At 39.9% G+C, this 25,152-nt stretch overlaps 1 protein-coding gene across 1 annotated transcript; it reads right to left on the reverse strand.

Moving 5' to 3' along the window:
• Nucleotides 1–9,224: 9,224 nt before the first annotated feature.
• On the reverse strand, nt 9,225–18,491 carry LOC129350410 (testicular haploid expressed gene protein-like). Its single transcript, XM_055016879.1, has 8 exons — nt 18,362–18,491; nt 18,244–18,274; nt 17,696–17,752; nt 17,115–17,249; nt 14,487–14,615; nt 12,130–12,271; nt 11,237–11,371; nt 9,225–9,379 (listed from the first exon to the last, which is right to left on the reverse strand). The coding sequence occupies exons 1-8, from the start codon at nt 18,489–18,491 to the stop codon at nt 9,248–9,250; spliced, it is 891 nt and encodes a 296-aa protein (XP_054872854.1). The 3' UTR covers nt 9,225–9,247.
• Nucleotides 18,492–25,152: the final 6,661 nt, after the last annotated feature.

A 25,152-nucleotide genomic window follows, 5' to 3' on the forward strand; every position in this document is an offset into this window, starting at 1 on the left:
GAAAACTGGTTTTAAGAGTCTGACATAGTTTTGCAGAACTGACTTGTTTAGACCAACTCAACCAGATAAAGTAGCTGTAATGTTGGATGTTTGTGCTGCGCAGGAATGAAAATGTGTCCTTTAACTCAACCGAGCTGACAAAGGGGACTCAAGAAGCAGGAGAAGGGACACAGTTTCTCATTTGACAGGACAGAAAAAGCATCCTGAAGCCTCACACTCCCTACAAAGAGACTGAAGGAGGCGGGGGAGAGAGGGGTGAGGAGAGGGGGAGAGGATGAGGTTTCCTGCCAACAGGCCGGGAGTGAAAACGCTCTGATCGTGGGAACGGTGAGCACAACGAGCTCGACAGAAACCAACACCGACCCAGCAGGTAGTTCAGCTGCACATAAAACACGGCGCTGCTTTTCAAATCTCAACTCTCTCCTGTTCACGTTTACTCACGTTTTCGGTGTTTACTCAGAATCTGACTTCAGTATGAACAGTCAAAGCTGCTCACAAGCCCCTCACTTTGGGGGATATGTCTAGAAATACAGAACACACACAGAGCTGGTGTCTGTTTCCCGAGCCTGGGGGTGTTTTCCTCTGTTCAGCTGAGGGTAAAGAAAAAGAAAAAAAAAGTCACACCCACTAAAGAAAAACATTTTTATAGTCCCTGCTGAAAACACGCATTATATCTGGGACCCTGCCCCTCTCCTGCTCGCTCATAAATCATCATTCACTCTCACAGTTTCGATTGCTTCACTTGGTAAACTGGTTTCAGCAGTTATTTGGGACATTTTTCTTTCTTTTTTTTTTTTTTTAACTGTCACCTATAGGACTTGTTGTACTAAAGGTGACAGCTGAAAAAAGAATGAAAAAAGAAATGATGGTAAAGCAGCTTAAAGGGGATATTACTAGTAGTTACCAAATTAAAAGGTGTTGCTGTTCAAACTCAAATTTCTAAATCCTTTCAAATGACTAAATATTGTCTTATTCCCACATAGGTCTTTGTAATGAGGTATGTGGTTTATACTGGGTTTTAGAAGTGTTGATTTACCAGAACTGTAGGCTGGAGATGTGGCTAAAGCTACATTTATTACTATTATTATTATAAATGATAATAATCACACTACCATTACACTTGTTGGTAGCACAATACAGGATAGTAAGTAGTAAGTAAAGTCACTGTCATTTATATTGCACATAACAGACCAAAAAAAAGTGATGTGGAGTCATGTGAACTATTGAAAAACCTGAAATTCTGCAGGCATCAGTGTCACAAACACGATGTTAAAAAAAGTGGTGGAATAAAGTAGCATTCAAAAACAGTAAAAATTATTAATAATAAAAAAGAATATGTAATAAAAGAGGTTAAAAGAACAAATTATAATTTGTAAAATACAGGTGTGGACATTGTGTACATTTTTTTGTTTGTTTTTTGCATCCAGCGTGTAAATGAATACCTTTTTTTTCTGTAATTTTACAAGATCTTCTGTGCAAGATATAACACTGGTCTCTACAGCTCATCATATGTAATAATATCACGTTAACGAATGGTCTTTTCCACCAATAATGTTTCTTACTGCAACAAAATTGTGTGTACATTATCCTCTATGCCACACCTGTATATATGTAAATTCACCATATAACTGTATTTATCCATATGTACATTTCACTGCATCATAATGTACATATCCATATGTAGATTCATCATGCCCGGTGTATTCTCTCAGTGAGATCTTTTCTATTTTTTATTATTATATCTTTATTTTTAGCCCAGTTGTGCTTCTTTCTGTATCCAGCTGCTGTAGCGTGAATTTCCCTGGTGAGGGATCAATAAAGGTTGTCTTATCTTAATTAGGATTTTTCCAATCCTCAATATACATCAATATCTTTAAAAATAAGATTTTTGTGGCCATCAACTCATAGTCAAATAGAAAAGCTTGACCTCACTTTAACAAATAAGCAGAACATGAAAAACATCATTTGCAGTCAACACAAAAAAACGCGCCTGCAGAGATGAACCTGACCAGTATGGATGATAAAAGGTCAGAGGTCATGTAGCCGTGACGACGCTGATGTTCCGCTCTGATCTTGACTGTCAGAGAAAAAGTTCCCGCTGGTCCAGAGTCACAGCAGCGGACGGACGATGCGACTGTGGCGAGTGTGTTCAGAATTTGAATGGAGTCTGGTTTTGTGTGTTGCTAAGAGGACGCTGCAGAACGTGAGGAATCTGTCAGTCTGCTTTCTGCAGCCTGACTTTCTGTTCCGCTGAACGGGAAACTGATCCGATCATTTCATTTCAAATTTAGTTTTCTGATGAGTCTTCTTGTCTTGGTGGCTGACTTTTTGTTTCTGCACCTGAAGCTGTTTTCATCTTTATATTTCTGAAGATTCAGATTTTCAGTTTTAGTTTCAAGCTGCTGGTTCTAACTTTTAAAAAGTGAAGCAGAAGAGCTGAGATGACTAGTTCATTAAACAAACTGTTCACAACTTGAAAAATGTGACCATTTGCAGAATTACACAACCTTATGGAGCTGCTTTAGACATGCAGGCGGTCCTTTAAGCTGCTTTTAAACTTAAACTCAACCATCCCTCAACTTATGAAACACTTCCAGACACCTCTGGATAAACCCTGACATCCTTTCCTCCCAAGAAGTCTGTTTTTTTTTCTTTTCACTCGTCTGTTTCTCCTGTTCTGGACCATTTCCTCAAACGCATAAACCGAAGTAAAACCATATGGACGTTCTGGTTTTACCTCATCTTATGCACCATAAATGGTGGTTAATTAAGAAAATACAGGGTTTGCAGAGTGAAGTCCAGCAGATTTATTAGTCTAAAACCACAGCAGCAGCAGCAGAGTTCCTCTCTGTTAGGGGAATATGTAGTTTTGTTTGGAGACAGTTCCTGTAACTCCACCCTGTCGCAGTTGTTTGCAGAGTTCAAATATTAAACCAGAGATTATTCTACTCCCAAAATCTGTGCATTTTTATCTGTACCAATTCTGACTGCTCCTAATAATTGTGCTATTGATTATTAGTTTTTCATTCACAGCTTTTCAAAAACAAAATGACACAACAGGAGAACGTCTTGCTTTATCTGCTTCCTGTGTTTAGCAGAAGGTGTGGACCGACTGTACGCAAAGCGACATCCGGCGTGAGGCTGCTGGCACAAACCACAAGTGGCAGATGACGGGTAAAACACAAACACAGCAAAGACTCAGAGAACTTCAGCTCTGACTGCAAAGGAAACTGACTTAAAGTATCACCAACAACACAATGTGGAAAGGATGTTAATCTGTTTCAGAAGGGTCAAATTATTGGCCTGCATCAAGCAAAGAAAACAACTAAGGAGATTTCTGAAACTACTAAAATCAGGTTCAGAACCGTCCAACGTATTATTAAAACCTGAAGGATAGTGGGGAACCATCATCTTCGAGGAACAAATGTGGTCGGAACAAACTCTTAGATGATCGTAGGAAATCAACAGTCGAACTCACGGCTACGTTTAATAGTAGAAGTAAGAGCATTTCCACACGTATAATCAGGCTAATCAGAAAGAAAGGGCTTCAATTTGGTAGGTAGCATGAAGATTGGACTCTGGAGCAATGGAAGAAGGTCACGTGGTCTGATGAGTCCAGATCTACCCTGTTCCAGAGTGATGGGAGCATCAGGGTAAGAAAAGAGGCAGATGAAGTGATGGACTCATCATGGCTAGTGTCTACCAGCCTGTGGGGGTTCAGGTTATGATCTGGGGTTGGTCAGGTTCAGCAACGTTATGTTCCCAAAGAATGAGGTCAGCTGACTACCTGAATATACTGAATGACCAGGTCTTTCCATCAATGGAGTTTTTCGGGCATGTTCCAAGATGATGATGCCAGGATTCATGGGGCTCACACTGTGAATGAGTGGATCAGGAAGCATGAGACGTCATTTTCACATGGATTGGCCTCCACAGAGTCCAGACCTCAGCCCCACTGAGAACCTTTGGGATGTGCTGGAGAAGACTTTGTCTGACTCTCCCATCATCAATATAAGATCTTGGAAGAAAATTAATGCAACTCTGAACAGAAATAAATGCTGTGACTTTGCAGGAGCTTATTGAAACGATGCCACAGCGAATATGTGCTGTTCTCAGAGCTAAATGTCCAATGAAATATTACAGAGGCAGTGCATATTAAAATGTCCTTTTTTGTCCAGCCAGCAGTCTAAATTCAGAGATATTCACATTTCTGAAGGTGGCAGTAGAAAATGTTTGTCATTCTTGTTTGGTAAAATGTTGTCCTTGGTAATGTTGAGTTAATTTTATGGCAAATGTTGAAGCTGTCATTAGTGTTTTTCTAATAGATGCTAAAAATTTGAATTTTTTTTCTAATTTCATCTACCTTTTGTGCAGGTGAATAAAACAATTAGATGTGGACTAAACAATAGGAACACCATGTGTGGCTCTTTCCCACCACTAATGTTGATTCTGTCCGTGAGAAAGCTGGCCTTTTGGTTGATTCTCATTCTGGAAGCACACAAGCATGCGGTCGGTGGTTTCATGCGGTTAGAATTTAGCCACACATCTGCTGAGGAAGGTGATGAAGAAATAGACTGAAGCAATCTGACACAAGATAGAAACAGAAACAAAGCAGCGGGGAAATCTGCCATTTTTGTGCAGCTTGAATAAAGATTTTATAAATCTTTTGAAGCAGTCTTCATCTTCTCTGGGATGATGTAGTTGTGGTTTTAGATCTAGTCTTGCGGTCTGATGTGAAAAGAAGCTGTGAAAAAGCACTTTGTTGCATGTTAACAAACAGAAAAGAGATTTAAGTTACCTGAAACTAATTTTAAATATCTTTGTTTTAAATAAACATTTGTGCAATAACCCCTCACTCTACCTGTCATGCAATATGAGGTGATGTTTGGGCAATATCCCCTACATATTCCTGGAAAATTGTTAGTACACTGCTAATTCCTTGTAGCATTCACATTTATTTATCATATTTTTGTATTTTATCTATTACCACTCTTGTAGAGTGTTTTGTTTTGTGCTTCTTGTTTTGACTGGTGTTTATCACTCTGCCAAGGAACGGCGGAGTTATGTGACGATTGCCGTACATTTTTCCATCTGTCTGTCTGTCTGTCTGTCTGTGTGCACAACGTTACTCAAAAATGGAATAATGGATTTGGATGAAATATTCAGGGAAGGTCAGAAATGACACAAGGACCAAGTGATTAGATTTTGGCAGTGATGCGGCTTATAGTCTGGATCCACGGATTTGTTAAAGATTTCTGTATCATTGCGAAATAGCGGCACGGTGTCACTGTAACCATGACAACAAGTGAACACTACATCAGCTCAACTGAGCTTACCTGGTAAAAGAAAGAATTAAAAAATGACAAATGAGCAGCCTTGGCAGGGTACTGCACTCTCTGAGTCCTTTTCTTGTTTTTTTTTGTGCCTGGACTGCCTGTGTGCACACATATGGCAAATAAAAGTCTTGAATCTTAAATCTAATTTAGTCCAGATTGAACAGGTCTGTGTGTGATGTGGTTTGGATGTGAAGAAAGCAGTGAATCATTCAATGTCTTGAATGTTTACCAATAGAATACAGTAAACATTGATCATGTTTTATAGATTAATAAAACATTGAATGGTAATTGGAATCTACTCGTTTATCAAGTTCAGATTCAGTAAAAATGTGATAATGGAGAAAAAGAGGGAGAAATTTTACATTTTTTTGCTTTCTTTTAACTAAAGCTCAAAAAAGGGTTTTGCAAGTTTAAAAAGAGTGACTCAACCCCTTTTAACAACAATAAATGGTGCAAAAAATGAGCAGAGACTCTGTCACTCAGTGGTGTAACTATAATTTCACCCACAACTGGGCTACAACTGCATGTTTTGTCTTTTATTTTTAATTTCTCTCTCATTGTTTGTTCCCTTATCTCCCCACCTCCTCCTCCTGATCTCTACCTCCCGATCTCAGCAGGCTAATCCCAGATTAGCCTCCCAGCGGGTTGTAGGTTCAATCTCTTTTGATGTCTGGCTGGCCTCTGCCTGAAGTCGGCCCACAAACCTGCGCTGATCTAAGAACCACGCTGGCCGCCGTCGCCCGAAGTACAACTGTGTCCATTTTTTCATGTAACACTCACTTACGGGCCCCAGCAGTGTAAAAGGGATTACAGCGGATTTTCAAGTTGATGCCTTTGTTAACTAAATGATGCCAGAATGTTAAGTTTTCAACAAGTCATGACCGCTGATGGGGGGAAAGAGCAGCTTTTGATGGCTGTCAATTATTTAATTCTCTCATGATTGGAAAAATTACAGAAGGCAGCTTTAATTACTTCTTGAAGACATTTCTTGTCTAATCTGAAACACTTTATTTACATTTTATGTGCTTCTCTGGTGTGTTGTGCTTCCTCCCCTCTGTAAGCCTGATGGTCTTGGGCTCTAAAACTAGTGGAAGCAGAGAATCAAATAGTAAATGTTGATCTGTGGGTATATTTTGATATTGAGGTGTCTGCCATCTTCAGTATGCACCATACAGTCCGAGAAGTTCAGAATATTTTCTCTGACATCCTCCTGAGTCTACTTTTTGGTGTCTACTGCATCGATGTATGCTGTAAAAGCTACAACTTTCTGTTTTTTGGTTTTATCTGCATACCTACACAATAGGTGAGAACAGTTCCTGTAGAGGTGATCAGGGTTCCACTCTACATGTTTACCTCCGTAAAGATACTGACCATGATTGGAGACATCGATGACCCATGACACATCCGTCTGAAGAAGCCCTCGTTATGTTGGAAGTAGGTGGCCATCAGGCAGAGGATGAGCAGTTTAAACAGAGTAGGTCCTGTACTAATCACTTCCTTATAGTCTTTACTGTGTCGGAATGCATGTTAAGATTTAAGTGATATCTTATGTTACCAGGGCTTTGATGTGGTGGTGATTGGTCTGAGTTTGACTCTTTCCTTGTCTATCTTGGGGAGTACAGTTCTATACAAACAAGAGATGTCCTCCCCAGGGTACAAACAATAATAGAAAGAAAGAAAACGATCTTGTTCCTTGCCTTGTGGCCACACACTGCCTCCAACAAGTGACGAAGTAGACGGAGAATGAGCACAAAGACATCAGAGAAGCACTAAACACATGTGGTTACCCAAACTGGGCCTTTGTTGAAACAGAACAGAGAGGAAAAGAACAATTACCAGAGCAACATTGTTATTCCTTGTGTTGCAGGAGGATCTGAAAAACTCCGAAGGATCTTAAACAAACCACATTACTATGCATTTCAAACCCAACCGCACGCTGAGGCAGCAGCTTGTTCACCCCAAGGACAAAACACTCGGGCATAAGCAGAGTAATATAGTGTACACAGTTCATTGAAGTGTGGCGCTCTCAGAATGTACTTCGAGGAAACAAAACAGCCGCTTCACAAGGCACAACTCAGGACAGCCTCAGGTCAAGCAGTTGCATTCAGCAGTTCTAAAATGATACTCAGAGGACAACAGTATACAGCGATCAGCCACAACATTAAAATCACTGGTGAAGTGAATAACATTGATCATATTGGTACTATGTGGTGTTCTGCTGGAAAACCTTGGATTTTGGGATCTGTGTTGATGAGACTTAGACAATCAAATAAACATTGTTCCAGAACATGCACACTCCTTCAAGCAAATGGCAAACAGGTCTACCTCCACAGGAAAATGCACCCCACTACATCGCAAACACATCAAACAATCAGGAACATCTTAAGAAACATGACACTCGCCCAAGATGCGGATTTGACCTTCAAACTTCCTAGACCCCATTCTGATCAGGCATCAACAGGATGCAGTGGAACAAGTCTGATTCCCAGAGACCCCACTGTACAACCCAGAGCATCCAAAGGATCCACTGCTAACATCCTGGTCCAGGCTCCAACACCCTGAAAGGTCCTCTGGTTCAGGCACAAAAAGCACATTTTTGACCACATAAAGGGGACCAACATAATATAAGGCAGGTGGTCAAAATGTTATGCCTGGTCAGTATATACATTAAGGTCTGGAAACACCAGTGGTTGGAATGAGGAGTGAAAGAAGCCATCTATACCAAACTTGAATGACCACTACTGAATGGAGAAAACCACTCATCAGTCACTGGCAGTCCTTAAGATCCCTCCTCAGGTAGCTTAACTTCTTTATACAGCTCAAGTCAGGGGAACTTAACAGGTCATATGATGGCTAGGTGCATCAATAACTTTCATGCAACCTCAACAATTCTCAATGTGCTAAAAAACACACAGGAAGTTCACTACCTGGGACTCCTCACCAGTCAGTTACACCTGAAAAAGTCTTTCAGAAGAGACATGGATCGTCTTGAAGACACTCAAGAAAGTCAAGTTGCCTTCCTTCTATCACTGAGAAACTTCACAGATGTGCTTTTTAAAGCCTATAATACACACTGAATGAAACTCTGTGACATGGAAGTGTCTTAGTGCAAGGATTCATGCACACATGGTTGCAATAAAACTGCAGAATCCAGCTCAGCTGCAAAGGATAAACCATGTGGATCACTGTATCATACCGAGGCTCAGTTAAAAGCTGCAGATCGTAGACGGAGAGAGTCACAATTATGTTTTTAATTCCAGCATTGTTCACTTTTTTGTCAAAAGATTACAGATAGGATAATTGTAATTAGGCTGTAATATCACAGTCCAGAGTTGGATCATTTAAGGTTTCGTGGACATGCTAATGATATCAACAGAAACATCATTTCTCCTCCAGATCTCTCAAACCGAGGTCGGAATTTAGCAGTTTTAAAATCTTCCAGCTGCTCAGAGAGGATTTTATTGTGGTAGTTTCACATCTTATAATAACTGGATTCAATTCACAAACGTCAAGACATGTTATAAAAAGCTGTGGCATCTTTTCTCATTTGGATTTGTCTTCCTCGTGCTTTGAGTTTGCATTGAGATGTAGGGCTTCTCTCTGTCTGGTTTGTGGGTTGACTATTTTTTTTCTGTCAGCAAGTAAAAACGTTGCGATAATTAGTTCAGAAAGATTTCAAAAAAAAAATACTGAACATGAGGAAGTAAAGCACAAAGAAGTTAAATCAACAGCTTGTTTTTTTTTTTTTTTTAAATTTGATCTAAATCAACTTCAAAGCTTGAGTCTCAGTCTGAATTTTACTTTGCCATGACGTAATGTTTAAACGTTGCTGGTTTAGACAGGAATGGAATTAGTTTAACAAAGGTTACAAACTAGAATAACACTGACCTGGTGAGGATGCTGACAGATGCTCAGCTGCACTGGGCGTTTTTCCGGCTCCACTCCGGTTCTCGTGGAGGGATGTAGTCCTCAGACAGTCGCTTTGGTGATGCCAGCATCTCAACACGAGTGCTCGCTGTGGCTTTCCTCGCTGCCCTTGAAACCTGATTAAAGAGATTCAGACATTCAATACATCGTGGTTGTACTGGCAGATGTTAAAAATGCTGGAACCAAACACGTCTTACAAGCTGGTGATCAGCTGCTGTTATGTTGTTCAGTCCTACATGATGTTTTTCATCCATCAAATTATAAAAAGCAGAGTGCAAAGCAACAGATCATGAGGACAGATGGCCAATAAATGTCTGTAATTTATGCACACGCAACGGATTCATCAAATAGTCATTTGCCTGACGATGGTAAGGATTGGAAAGTTCCACAGTTAATTAGAAGATGTATTCATCATGTGAGAACCGGTTCAGACAGCTGGAAAATATTTTAATTGAATGTGTGATGTTGAGCGTACAGTCAGAGAAGAATGCCTTGTTCTTTGGTTTTGTGTTTGTTCCCATTTAAAGAGTTATAGAAGACTCGAGTAACACAGATGGTATTTATGTGATACCATTAACCCTTTAAATCAGGGGTGTCAAAATCTCTCCTTTCAGTTCAGGGGCCACATGCAGGTCAATATGACCTCAAGTGGGCCAGAACAGTAAAATCACAGCATAACAATCTATTAATATCAACAATTCCAAATTTTTCCCTTTGTTTTAGTGCAAAAAAAGTACAGCTCTGAACATTATGAACCTGAATTTTTTTTTAAAGCAAACTAAGTGCAGTTTCAACGATATTATGCCTCAGTTTATCATTACTCTGCCAAGGAGGCAGAGCCTCGGCAGAATTATGTGACAATTGGCGTTGGTTTGTCTGTCTGTCTGTTTGTTAGCAACATTACTCAAAAATGGATGAATGGATTTGGATGAAATTTTCAGGGAAGGTCAGAAATGACACAAGGACCAATTGATTGAATTTTGACATTGATGTGGCTTATCGTCTGGATCCACAACTTTTTTAAAGATTTCAGCCATCAGAAATGATATAATGACTGAGCAGCCTTGGCGGAGTACTGCATTCTGAGTGCTTTTCTACTGTACACATGTGCATTAAAACTTACAGATCACAGTGTGTCTACAAAAGCACAAGACATTTAGTCACAAGTATCTGGAAATGAATGATATAGTAGATCTAGAAAGTATTTAAATTTACAGTTTTACTAATTTACAATTTGCAGTTAATGTCTTCTCTGTGATTTTTACACTTCGCAAAGTCATCCCAAAGTGGGCCGTATGTTTGACACCTCTGCTTTAGACCTTAAGTTATTCATTGAAATTTACATCTGAACATCATCCCTAAATTTAATCAGTAATAGCACAATGAAGAATGCTATATTCTGTAAATCTGACATAGTCAGAACTTTGACACACAATAAAACTTACAAAAATAGACACTTTTACTTCAAAACTGTACATCACAGCGACGCTGATGTTTCTGTTTTAAAAAATCCAAACTCTTCAATATTTGATGCACAAAATAAAGCACAACGTCCATAATAGTTGTAGCAGAACCAGGCAGCTTATTGGTTCCAGAGCAGAGACCTTCAGTCTGGAAAGGCCTACACAGTATTACGAATTTAGTGACATCCATTTTGGTCTATTTATACTACATTAGATGCATGCCGGTAGCCTACACAGACATTTGCACTGCCATTCACATTGAAAACAGAGAAAAAAGACGTGGATGTTTCTAAAAGACTGTGACTTTTTTCGCAGGTAGAAAAAAGTAGCTGCTGGTCACAGACTGGGCTGTACCACCATGTTAGCACCATTTCTTTTGCTGCTCGGTCACAAATTTTCAGCCCTAACTGTCGTGCACTTGGGTGGAAAACATCATTTACGTCGCATATACCCATGTGGAGATGAAAAACACAAACTGATCCTAACAGCGGCCTTAATGAGCGCTCTTACAGTCCAGATGGATTCCTCTGGGCATCCCAGTTCGTAGCAGATGTTGCTCTCTCTCAGTTTGGGCAGTGACAACTGGACCAGTCTCTTAGAGATTCGTGCTGTTCTGGATGCAAAGGAGACGACTGAAGAAACACTCTGCAGACAAACAGGAAAAGGATATTCAGATTATGTTCACCTGTGTTGTCACAATGAATCCCAGCTGTGGCTGAGGAGAGTTGAGCTCCTGTCAATCTGCTGCCAACACAATCCTGAAGAGTAAACCTGTGAAAAATGGTGCAGCAAATGACACAAAGAGTCATAAAGATTAGATAAAAGTCTACTTTAAGTCTTTTCTGCAGTGTGTGGACACCAGAATCTGCAAGTTGCTAATTAACCAAAACTGAATCTGTCATGTCTCAGAATTATAAGCCTCTTAGAAACTACAAATATGAAATTAGAGGCTTGTAAAGGTCCCTTATACTTTTACTACAACTATTTAAAGGCTATTTAATGGAATAAGTTTAGATTTTCTTTCACATCAATAAATCCTTTACCTTTAAACCTATTAAAACATTTCTACTGTTAAAGTCTTCAAAATACACAAGGAGAATAAAAAGAAACATGATCAATTTGCTATAAAAAAAAGATCACTTTTATTCAATCAGTTCTGCTTCTGTTTCTCCATGTTTCTCACATGTAGCCTGTGTTGCTTTTGGTTTCCCATCACTTCTATCGTCAATAAATTACCAGATAATTATTTTTTTTCATAGATTATATATTTTGTGTCAGAATCATGGTTCTGGGATGACTGAATGAGGAGATACTAAGTATGAACGAGGTGCACTGCAGTACAAGTTAAAGCAGGCATAGTATAAATGAGCAGTTTTCTGGCTCACAGATACCCAGATTTTTACCTCCCTGTTGCTCTGGAAGTCAGGATGCATCCGTTTGGGGCTGGAGAGCTGCAGCAGTCGAGGAGAGATCGCAGCAGATTTCACTCTGGCATCAACGTGCCACACTGGACAGTTTTTCTCACAGTGAGGAGTGTGAGGAGGCCTGCAGGACGAACACACAGCACTTTAAACACACTGGAAGAGGGAAAAAACTTTCTAAGCTTTGTGATTCTTACATTTTTTTGCCTTGTTGCTCTAAAATTTTTACTTTTTTGTGATATTATGGTTTGTCTTTGCAAGAACATGCTTTTATTTTCAGAATTTTACAACTTAATCCTAAAATCGCTGCACCAACAGTCCTCTGTTGTACCGCTACGTACAGGATTTTAAGTTTCTGAAGACATGTGATGGGAATTGTTAATATTCTAAACATAATGTATTTATACTGGAACTTCCAATCTCATCCCAATGTGAAGGATCAGTGGACGTGAACAAAATAAATGGCTGTCATCTTCAATGTCACAGTGTAAAACAAAAATTAAATTAAAATAAATACAAAAGACTACAGATATTGTGCCTCCATTGGTACTTCAACTTCTTCATGTTCATGTTAAGTTCCCAATTAAATGTTGAAGGTAGTTAACTGTCATTAATTTGATGTTATTAGTGCATCATGTCATTGTTATTATTAAACCGTTGTTTCATATGTTATTAACTAGTGTTTGTATGATTGTTATTGGTTATTACTGCCTTTATATTGCAGTATTTTGATCTCTTTTGTTGGTTTGTTATATAATTGCTAATATTTAATCTATCTATCTTAATACTAGTATTTTTGGAAGCAGGTGAAAAAATGCAACAGTTTTTCTTCTCCACAGTTTAATTTCAGAAGGAAAAGTATTTGATTTTTATCTGCCTTGTTTTGTCTGGTTTATTTATCCGTCTGTCTTTTTTTTTGGAGCAACAACACGAGAGGATTAAGTCTCGACTGATTATTTCTTGTACAGAGCATTAAAACAGCAATCAGTGTGATGGCTGTCACAGAAATCACAAACAAAGACGTCTACTTGCTGCTGCACTGAATTGAAAATAAACCCTGGATGAATCTCTCTTCATGCCCGACAACATGTTCAGCTGCTGCTGTGTGGAGGATTTATAAAAAGACTTCCACGGCCGACTACGAGTGTCCCAGGAGTGCTGAACTTTGGACAATAAGCTCTATTGTCTCCGCTCTTTGCTCTCCCACAGTCTGACACTGAAATAACAGATGTCTGAACGCTGGCTTCCTCGTGCACTGTGGAGACATTAGTGTTGGACCGGAGCCTCCGCTCTGCTGTCTCATATTTAACTTTATGATTTGTTCCATTCTGCTGCGATTAAACTCGAGACTTTGGTTTGCATGAGGGTCTCCTCAGAGACAATGAACGCTTTGGAGTTTGACATGTGACAAACTGGAGAGCAGGATGTGGAAATAATCTCTAAAACAGATACTTTAAAGACAGCTTTTTTTTAAACATTTCCTAACAGTAAGACAGTAATGAGTGGTTTTATATAGTGAATATGTTTTCAAACCGAGAAAACATAATAATGTGAAAAAACTAATATTCAACTACAACTGGGTAACACTGACCTCTGCTTAGTTAAGCTTCATTTAGTGCTGCAGGTAATGACACATTTTTTTCCTTATATATACTAGAACATATGTAACATACGCTACAGTTCAAAAGTTTGGGGTCACCTGGACAGAAGTTATTCTGACAAGTACCACCTACCTAAACACTGCTTCAGACCAAGAACACTCCTTTTGGGCAACAACAGTCCCACAGTAAGACAATGTGCCCCACTACACCTCAAAAACTGCTGAAGAACAGCTCGAGGAACACAACCAAGAGCTCAAGGCACTGCTGCAGCCTCCAAACTCCCTAAATCCCAATCCAGTGGCTCATCAATGGCAAGCTGCAGGAAACAAGTTCAATCCATCGAAGCCAAAGTCAAACCCAGCAACCCACACGACCCAAAAGATCTGCCAGCTTCCTGATGCTGGACACCACTGGACACCACCAGAGATGCTGTATCTTTGCACCAACATGTCAGAACTGTTTTGGTTCATGAAAAACATCTACGCAAATGTTATGCCAGTGGTTTTAATGTTGTGGCTGATCGGTGTATAGTCTGTGATCTAAACTCCAGAGCGTAAAACTGGGCTTGCAAGGGGATTGTTTGTTAAGATATTTAGGTTACATATCTTATCATCTAACATTCAGAGTCTAAAAGATGTTTAAATAAATGCAGCCTGGTCAGGGTAAAACTAGATAATGGGCATCCGAACAACCTTGATTCATGCTTGGTTCAAGTTTAGCATCTAATGAGGTTTTTACCGTGCTTCCTGGGAACTCCGGTTCCTGGTTTTGGGTGTTGACAAGCGCGTAATGTTTTCATACTGGAAGGTCCTACAGGAAGGACGCCGGCTCGTACTGAAGAAGCTCGCCGCCTCCTCCACCTCCTTCCTGCAGGAAAATGGAAGCTATTATCACATCCATTACATGTTGTGATGTGTGTCTGGGACAAAAGATCGTCTCAAGCCAGAAGGAAGGAGGAGGGGAAATACAGAACAATGGTAAAGTGTTAAGCCTCAGTGGAAAAGTAGTATGCACCCACAAAAACATAGAAATTTTGGTAAACACTCAAGATGGTGCAATGAGATGTGAGGTTTGGACTAGATAGATAGATAGATAGATAGATAGATAGATAGATAGATAGATAGATAGATAGATAGATAGATAGATAGATAGATAGATAGATAGATAGATAGATAGATAGATAGATAGATAGATAGATAGATAGATAGATAGATAAGTCACATATATTAACCAAACATCTTAATATTTTGTATGACCTCCTTTGGCCCTGATAACAGCTTGCATTCTTGCTGCCATTGTTTTTATGTACTTTTTGACAGTCTTATTTCTTTTTGAGTTCCAAATAGTTCCTACCTGTTCCCAGAGACTTGTTTTGGATGAAACTTTTGTGCAGTCTCTCTAAATCCCTGATCTGTTCAATAGGATTCAAGTCTTTGACTTAGCTACTCCATCAGTTCCAGTACTCCAGATTTCTTTTGCTTGGTCAAATAATCTCTGCACAGCTTTGAAATGTGCTTCGGGCCATTGTCTTCTTAGATAAACTGCAATTTAAATTTTATACACTACCATTCAAAAGTTTGGGATTACTTAAAATAGTCCTTGTTTTTGAAAGAAAAGCATTTTTATTCAATGAAGATAACATTAAATTAATCAGAAATACAGTCTAGATATTGTTAATGTGGTAAATGACTATTGTAGCTGGAAACGGCTAATTTTTCGTGGAATATCTACATAGCGGTCAGTGTTTCCTCTAGGATTTTTTTCAGCAGCAGCGGCAGGGAGCCATGGCGACGTAAACAAATGACACGTGACTGCAGATTTTCCTTGTACACCCTATTTACTGAATGGCCAGTTGAAAATGGCTTTTTAAAGGCTGAATGTTAAAATTAAAAAATATATATTTGAACAAGCTCATCTGAAAATGCAGTTAGCAGTTACATCATGGTGTGTAGATATTAGCTTATTGCTATCGATAGTTTACTCACGTTAGTGACACTGAGTTAGCACCGGGTCCAATCAACTGAAGCTACCGATATGCTACGTAACGCTACCTGGACGTCATTATTATGCAAATGTCTGTTTAACTTGTAAAATCTATTATGAGTTATCTTAAGCTAATAACTTTAACTGTAAGTCGCTGACGTATTTTCCAAGACGACACTCCTCTGACTCTCTGACCTGGTGCCTGGCTGCTTGACGTGACGTCACCTTCAAGGCTGCGCTCTCGCGAATAATTAACGTCATATTCACCTGACGCATCAAAGAGTAGATACTGAGCAAGATAATTATCTGCAGTTTACCTTAGTAGTCGTGAGTACCCGACACTGCAAGACTGCTGTGAAGGTGGAGACATGCGGCGGTGGTGTGTTTGCGACGATTAAAAAAAAAAAAAAAAAAAAAAGAAGAAGAAACTTGGGATTCAGCAGCGGCGAATGAATGTAGAAGAAACCCTGGGGGTACAGAGGAACATTTCCAGCAACCATCACTCCTGTGTTCTAATGCTACATTGTGTTAGCTAATGGTGTTGAAAGGCTAACTGATGATAAGAAAACCCTTGTGCAGTTATGTTAGCACATGAATAAAAGTGTGACTTTCATGGAAAACATGAAATTGTCTGGATGACCCCAAACTTTTCAACGGTAGAGTATATTTATATATAAAATGGAATAATTGGAAGTAATCAGTTGCACACCTGAGCTAAATTTGCGGTTGAAGGTCCAGCTACCACACTCTAGCACTATCACACTATCGATATTAAGGTATTATATTCTAAAAAACAATAGTGGAGTCAGACTAGAGTGTTTTTGTGCAATACTTTGACAACTAATTGGATTAAAAATTAACAACATGGACTAGACTTCTAGACTGCAGACTGATGTAATTAGATGTCGACCAGCAGGGTAATTATCAGACACAACAAATTCTAATTTAGTCCAGCAAACCAATGGAGAATAAAATCTATCTATATGTATGTAATCAGCAGTCTGCAGGCCAATGTGGAAAAACAAACATGGCTTTGGACCAAACCAGCTGTCATCTTTAATAACAGTGATTTATTATTGGTTTTATCAGAAGAAGAGCCTCTGCAGCTGTAACTACCAGTGCATCTTTCCAGCCACTAACTGAGCCTGACAGCTCTCTGGGGTGATCACCTCTGATCAGCTGGCATCAGTCCTGAACATCACTTTCCTGAATCTACTGTGTGCCAAAGAGCTTTGCAAACGTTTCCACTCAAATATGTCGATGCAGCACGGCATAAAAAGCTTGTGTGCTCGGCTTTACAGCACAAACACAAACAACCCTCCCGCTCATGCCTTTTTGATAGAGTCATCAATAATGTTGGAGGTGCAGACAGGCTACAGTTACCTCCGGTGGTCCTCCCTTGCTGAGAAGTCTCTTTTGTGCCTGGCTAGGTATTGGATTCTTGCACTTGGAGCGGCTCCGAGCGCTGAAGCGGAGATGGGCCATATTGGCTCCTGGTTGCCCCAGCTCAGCTTCTCACTAATCAATGAAAAAAAACATGGAAAGCTTCCAGTAAGAAGCTGCAATGATGAAAATATGAGTGGAGAGGCAGAATAAATATTTTCCAAATGGGCAATTACCAAATAAAAAAATGATACCTTCAATCAGCTATGACCTCTGCTCATGCCTCCATTGTATTTCCCTTTTAAACACACATTCAGAGTGTGCCAGACATCTGCTTTGAACTATGTAGTTTAGGGAAATTGCACTCGAAGAAGGAAATACTGACCACATTGGCTCCTGGATTCTTGGAGTCAGTTTCACATTGGATCAATGAACAAACATGGAATCTTATATGATGTAGCAGCTGGAACAGAACCGGCCCTGCCATTCTCAAAATGTTCAGGACCCGGCATGTGCTGAATAGAGGCCATTGTGATTCTTCTTGCGGTTATCAGGGAAGTTTGTGTGACACAGCTACTCACCAAGGAGTCGTTGCCCAAACTGTTTTTGAGGTTTTATGCTGCGCCAGCTCCAAGATTCTGCCAAATCATATAACATTCAGAGAACAGCAGAAAACTGCATTCAATACGAGGGTATCTCAGGGCCCAGTGGGAACATGCAGTAGCTCAGGGGGTTTCACATCTTTGCTGAGGATTTTTTATATTCCAGCTTCTAAAAACTGGTGTCACTCTTCAGATTGAACCCCAAACCTCACTGTGGTCACAAAATTGCATTTTAACTTTAACTTTGCTGCATTTATCTTATTTTTTTTTATTCCCTACATAACTCTAATACATATTTCATCTAGTCTTACCTCTGGCCAAATATTTCAACGGTTTCATTCATTACTTTTAGCCCTCCAATCAAAGAGTTCATCCATTACTGTCTATATTTATCCCAGCAACTTAGGAAATTTGGGCGCATACTTGTGAATTCTGATTATGTTAACTAATTGTGATATGAGGAATAAGCGAGAGAACAGTAAAAGTTTCGATAGAGGACACTAGATGCATTGGAAAAATAACTTCACCTGTTCGATGGACCAAATCTGGACTGAATTCCTGCAACAACCAACAACAAAAGGAGTTAACAGATTAAAAATATTAGTTCCCAAGCATCCTAAGACTGAGAGGAAATGATAAATTTACCTTGTTTTCCAGACACCATGTCACCTTGCAGCCGCAGCAGGCTTGGATATGTCGGCTCGCTGCCCATTGATGGTGTCAATAATCTCCTGCTGTTGCTATGGAGCTGGGAGTCCTTGGCAACCAGCTCCATACCTGAGGACTCCTTGAAACAGGAGTCAGTGTGGTTTAGCCATCCATCTTACCGACTCAAGACTTCCGACACGGGATGTTAAAAGGAAAGTGATACGTCTAGGTCAGCTGGGAGGTGATTGCAGAGTATTGCTGGAGATATAAGCGTGCTTTGATGCCGTGTAGATGACAGGAGCTATGTTAGGATGAGGCTTAGAGGCAGATAAGTTCATTTTATACCCATAAACAGAGACAGAGATTGTCCTGTACGTGGAAGCTCAAAGGTTCAAACCCTAAAATCACCATAAAAACACCAGAAAAAATTTGTGGAAACAGTTTATTTATAATATGAAAAAACAGTAAATATCAAACTGTTCACATTTACTATTTAGTGGATATTTTGGTATTTTTTTGTAAATGTGCTCTTTGAAATGCTTTACATCCCTCAGAAATGGTACAGGTGAAGACGTTGCACACATCAACAGTGTAGTTCAGCTTCATCCCACAGTTTGCAGTTACAGATTTCCTCCAATAAGACAGTATTTAAACGAAAAAAAAGCAAGTCATCTCTCTGAACGGCAAAAAACCATCCTGTTTTTTTTTTATTCCATTAAGATAAAGCAAGTTCCCTTTAACAGGTTTAACAGAAAACACACATCAAATACAATGAACGTGTAACATAGAAGTGTGTTTTTAAAGCTGTAACAGTCTTCAGGGGTCCGTTTCACGAAGCAGGTTCAACAAACTCTGAGTTTAACCCTGAACTCTGAGTTGATCTACTTTGAGATAGAAAACTCTGAGTTTTCAGTTTCACAACGGCTGATTTGAGTTGGTTTAATCAACTCGGAGTAGTTTCACCCCAAGTTAAGCACGTGCACCACAACTCTGAAAAGCCAGTATCAATGGAGCGCCGATTCGACGAGTCACCATGGCAACGGGGAAGCGGAGGACTACATCGTTTGAATTGGAAATCTTAATGCGCTTATATAGCGAGTTTGAACACGTTTTTAGAAAGAAGTGCAACACCTGCAGCTGCAAAAGAGAGGGCGACAGTGTGGGAGAACATTGCTGCCCGGGTCAATGCATAAGTTTAAATCACAATAATATTACAGGAAAACTGTTCGAATAGTAGCCTATTAAGTTATTTCATTTAGGTGCAATCCTGCAGGGGAGAAGAGCATGTGGCAGCAGCTGAAGATGAAATATAAAAACATTTTTAAAACAGGTAAGAAGTCGGCATAATCTCATGGAGCTACCTCATTTTGATCATGTTTTACATTGTAAAGTAGCCTAAATATTAGGTGGCTGTTTGACTGTGCAGTGGTTTTATCCCACACACAGCCTAAATGTCTGCATCCATATCATGTTGTTAAATAATTAAGCCTATTTAAACTGACAGACTTCTACTCAGCCAACTATATATATATATATATATATATATATATATATATATATATATATATATATATATATATATATATATATATATATATATATATATATATATATATACACAGAGAGAGAGAGAGCCTTGATGGCTCTGACAGGTTTATGTCCAGGGAAAACCACAAAGATGGTAAAAGTTGTTTCAGATCCAGACACACTTTTCTGACCGTCCTGTATACAGTTGTCTTACTGAAGTGCTCTGCATCTCCTACATTATATAAAAAAAAATTCCATTTGCAAAGAACTGCAGCACAACACACAATATCTGCTGGGATGTGAGAGCATGACTGCGGTTGGTCATGTTGTAAATGTAAGGACGGATTAGGTTGTATGTAGATTATGGACTGTGACGTGAAACGGTACCGCTCTAAAAGATACTTGTCGAGAAATGCGAGAACATCTATGCGTGGTCTGATAACAATCTCCTGACGAATATTTAATTCTCTGTGCAGTAATGCTGCTCCTTCATCCACTGGATCGTTAATAAAAGGACGTCATTTTGACACACGGCAGAACTAGACTTCGCCAAAACTCGCCAGCTGACTGAATGAATGAGGAAATGAAATGGCGTGTGACTGAAAGAGGGCGGAGACTGAGAGAAACTCGAGGCTTACTGAGAAAAACCTGGTCCCGACCAGGTTAGAGTCAGGGAGTCTGTTGCTACGGTAACTGACCGAGAGTTTAAGTTACCTCTCTTTGTGAAACAGGCTAGAGTTACCCCTCTGTCTCGGGTTTGAGTTACCTCGCTTTGTGAAACGGAAAACTCTGAGTTTCCCTCATTTCAGGGTTAACAAACTCAGAGTTTTCACTAAACCTGCTTCGTGAAACGGACCCCAGATTTGGTAACTAAGACTCTGAAGCACTTGAAAGTTTGCACACTGGTGTCCCCACATGGCAGAAAGATGCTACTGACTGAAAAATGTATTTCTATTATAACTACGGTGGCCGAGAGGTGCAAACCAAATTTACATAATGCAAAACACTTTTACAACCTCCAAGACAAATTTACAAGCGATAAAACACTTTTACAAGTCCAAAAACACTTTTACAAATCTAAAAACACTTTTACATAATGCAAAACACTTTTACAACCTCCAAGACAAATTTACAAGCGACAAAACACTTTTACAAGTTCGAAAACACTTTTACAAGTCCGAAAACACTTTTACAAAGCCAAATGTAACCGGAAAGGGAATGTCCCAACTCCGGGGCTGAAGCGGAAGTGACGACGAGGAGCGGCTAATGCACTCTGTCGGTCTGATCTGCGCCATTTAAACACTCTAAAGACCGACCACACAAAAAACAAAACCGCGTCAATCGGTTTATATGTTCCCCACAAAACGGGCAAAACATCACCCGCTCGTTGTCCGTTGCATTAGCCGCTCCTCGTCGTCACTTCCGCTTCAACCCCTGAGTTGGGACATTCCCTTTCCGGTTACATTTGGCTTTGTAAAAGTGTTTTCGGACTTGTAAAAGTGTTTTCGAACTTGTAAAAGTGTTTTGTCACTTGTAAATTTGTCTTGGAGGTTGTAAAAGTGTTTTGCATTATGTAAAAGTGTTTTGTCACTTGTAAATTTGTCTTGGAGGTTGTAAAAGTGTTTTGCATTATGTAAAAGTGTTTTGTCACTTGTAAATTTGTCTTGGAGGTTGTAAAAGTGTTTTGCATTATGTAAAAGTGTTTTTAGATTTGTAAAAGTGTTTTCGAACTTGTAAAAGTGTTTTGTCGCTTGTAAATTTGTCTTGGAGGTTGTAAAAGTGTTTTGCATTATGTAAATTTGGTTTGCACCTCTCGGCCAACCCGACGCATCCATCCATTATCTATACACCGCTTAATCCTCACTAGGGTCGCGGGGGGGGGGGGCTGGAGCCTATCCCAGCTGACTCGGGCGAAGGCAGGGGACACCCTAGACAGGTCGCCAGTCTGTCGCAGGGCCACATACAAAGACAAACAAGCACTCTCACATTCACACCTACGGGCAATTTAGAATGATCAATTAACCTCAGCATATTTTTGGACTGTGGGAGGAAGCCGGAGTACCCGGAGAGAACCCACGCATGCACAGGGAGAACATGCAAACTCCATGCAGAAAGATCCCGGGAAAGCCGGGACGCGAACCAGGGACCTTCTTGCTGCAAGGCGAAAGTGCTAACCACTACTCCACTGTGCAGCCCCACCTGACGCATCAAAGAGTAGATACTGAGCAAGATAATTATCTGCAGTTTACCTTAGTAGTCGTGAGTACCCGACACTGCAAGACTGCTGTGAAGGTGGAGACATGCGGCGGTGGTGTGTTTGCGACGATTAAAAAAAAAAAAAAAAAAAAAAAAAAAAAAAGAAGAAGAAACTTGGGATTCAGCAGCGGCGAATGAATGTAGAAGAAACCCTGGGGGTACAGAGGAACATTTCCAGCAACCATCACTCCTGTGTTCTAATGCTACATTGTGTTAGCTAATGGTGTTGAAAGGCTAACTGATGATAAGAAAACCCTTGTGCAGTTATGTTAGCACATGAATAAAAGTGTGACTTTCATGGAAAACATGAAATTGTCTGGATGACCCCAAACTTTTCAACGGTAGAGTATATTTATATATAAAATGGAATAATTGGAAGTAATCAGTTGCACACCTGAGCTAAATTTGCGGTTGAAGGTCCAGCTACCACACTCTAGCACTATCACACTATCGATATTAAGGTATTATATTCTAAAAAACAATAGTGGAGTCAGACTAGAGTGTTTTTGTGCAATACTTTGACAACTAATTGGATTAAAAATTAACAACATGGACTAGACTTCTAGACTGCAGACTGATGTAATTAGATGTCGACCAGCAGGGTAATTATCAGACACAACAAATTCTAATTTAGTCCAGCAAACCAATGGAGAATAAAATCTATCTATATGTATGTAATCAGCAGTCTGCAGGCCAATGTGGAAAAACAAACATGGCTTTGGACCAAACCAGCTGTCATCTTTAATAACAGTGATTTATTATTGGTTTTATCAGAAGAAGAGCCTCTGCAGCTGTAACTACCAGTGCATCTTTCCAGCCACTAACTGAGCCTGACAGCTCTCTGGGGTGATCACCTCTGATCAGCTGGCATCAGTCCTGAACATCACTTTCCTGAATCTACTGTGTGCCAAAGAGCTTTGCAAACGTTTCCACTCAAATATGTCGATGCAGCACGGCATAAAAAGCTTGTGTGCTCGGCTTTACAGCACAAACACAAACAACCCTCCCGCTCATGCCTTTTTGATAGAGTCATCAATAATGTTGGAGGTGCAGAAAGGCTACAGTTACCTCCGGTGGTCCTCCCTTGCTGAGAAGTCTCTTTTGTGCCTGGCTAGGTATTGGATTCTTGCACTTGGAGCGGCTCCGAGCGCTGAAGCGGAGATGGGCCATATTGGCTCCTGGTTGCCCCAGCTCAGCTTCTCACTAATCAATGAAAAAAAACATGGAAAGCTTCCAGTAAGAAGCTGCAATGATGAAAATATGAGTGGAGAGGCAGAATAAATATTTTCCAAATGGGCAATTACCAAATAAAAAAATGATACCTTCAATCAGCTATGACCTCTGCTCATGCCTCCATTGTATTTCCCTTTTAAACACACATTCAGAGTGTGCCAGACATCTGCTTTGAACTATGTAGTTTAGGGAAATTGCACTCGAAGAAGGAAATACTGACCACATTGGCTCCTGGATTCTTGGAGTCAGTTTCACATTGGATCAATGAACAAACATGGAATCTTATATGATGTAGCAGCTGGAACAGAACTGGCCCTGCCATTCTCAAAATGTTCAGGACCCGGCATGTGCTGAATAGAGGCCATTGTGATTCTTCTTGCGGTTATCAGGGAAGTTTGTGTGACACAGCTACTCACCAAGGAGTCGTTGCCCAAACTGTTTTTGAGGTTTTATGCTGCGCCAGCTCCAAGATTCTGCCAAATCATATAACATTCAGAGAACAGCAGAAAACTGCATTCAATACGAGGGTATCTCAGGGCCCAGTGGGAACATGCAGTAGCTCAGGGGGTTTCACATCTTTGCTGAGGATTTTTTTATATTCCAGCTTCTAAAAACTGGTGTCACTCTTCAGATTGAACCCCAAACCTCACTGTGGTCACAAAATTGCATTTTAACTTTAACTTTGCTGCATTTATCTTATTTTTTTTTATTCCCTACATAACTCTAATACATATTTCATCTAGTCTTACCTCTGGCCAAATATTTCAATGGTTTCATTCATTACTTTTAGCCCTCCAATCAAAGAGTTCATCCATTACTGTCTATATTTATCCCAGCAACTTAGGAAATTTGGGCGCATACTTGTGAATTCTGATTATGTTAACTAATTGTGATATGAGGAATAAGCGAGAGAACAGTAAAAGTTTCGATAGAGGACACTAGATGCATTGGAAAAATAACTTCACCTGTTCGATGGACCAAATCTGGACTGAATTCCTGCAACAACCAACAACAAAAGGAGTTAACAGATTAAAAATATTAGTTCCCAAGCATCCTAAGACTGAGAGGAAATGATAAATTTACCTTGTTTTCCAGACACCATGTCACCTTGCAGCCGCAGCAGGCTTGGATATGTCGGCTCGCTGCCCATTGATGGTGTCAATAATCTCCTGCTGTTGCTATGGAGCTGGGAGTCCTTGGCAACCAGCTCCACACCTGAGGACTCCTTGAAACAGGAGTCAGTGTGGTTTCGCCATCCATCTTACCGACTCAAGACTTCCGACACGGGATGTTAAAAGGAAAGTGATACGTCTAGGTCAGCCGGGAGGTGATTGCAGAGTATTGCTGGAGATATAAGTGTGCTTTGATGCCGTGTAGATGACAGGAGCTATGTTAGGATGAGGCTTAGAGGCAGATAAGTTCATTTTATACCCATAAACAGAGACAGAGATTGTCCTGTACGTGGAAGCTCAAAGGTTCAAACCCTAAAATCACCATAAAAACACCAGAAAAAATTTGTGGAAACAGTTTATTTATAATATGAAAAAACAGTAAATATCAAACTGTTCACATTTACTATTTAGTGGATATTTTGGTATTTTTTTGTAAATGTGCTCTTTGAAATGCTTTACATCCCTCAGAAATGGTACAGGTGAAGACGTTGCACACATCAACAGTGTAGTTCAGCTTCATCCCACAGTTTGCAGTTACAGATTTCCTCCAATAAGACAGTATTTAAACGAAAAAAAAGCAAGTCATCTCTCTGAACGGCA

Source organism: Amphiprion ocellaris, chromosome 13, assembly GCF_022539595.1.
Source record: "Amphiprion ocellaris isolate individual 3 ecotype Okinawa chromosome 13, ASM2253959v1, whole genome shotgun sequence".
NCBI classification, from domain to species: domain Eukaryota; kingdom Metazoa; phylum Chordata; class Actinopteri; family Pomacentridae; genus Amphiprion; species Amphiprion ocellaris.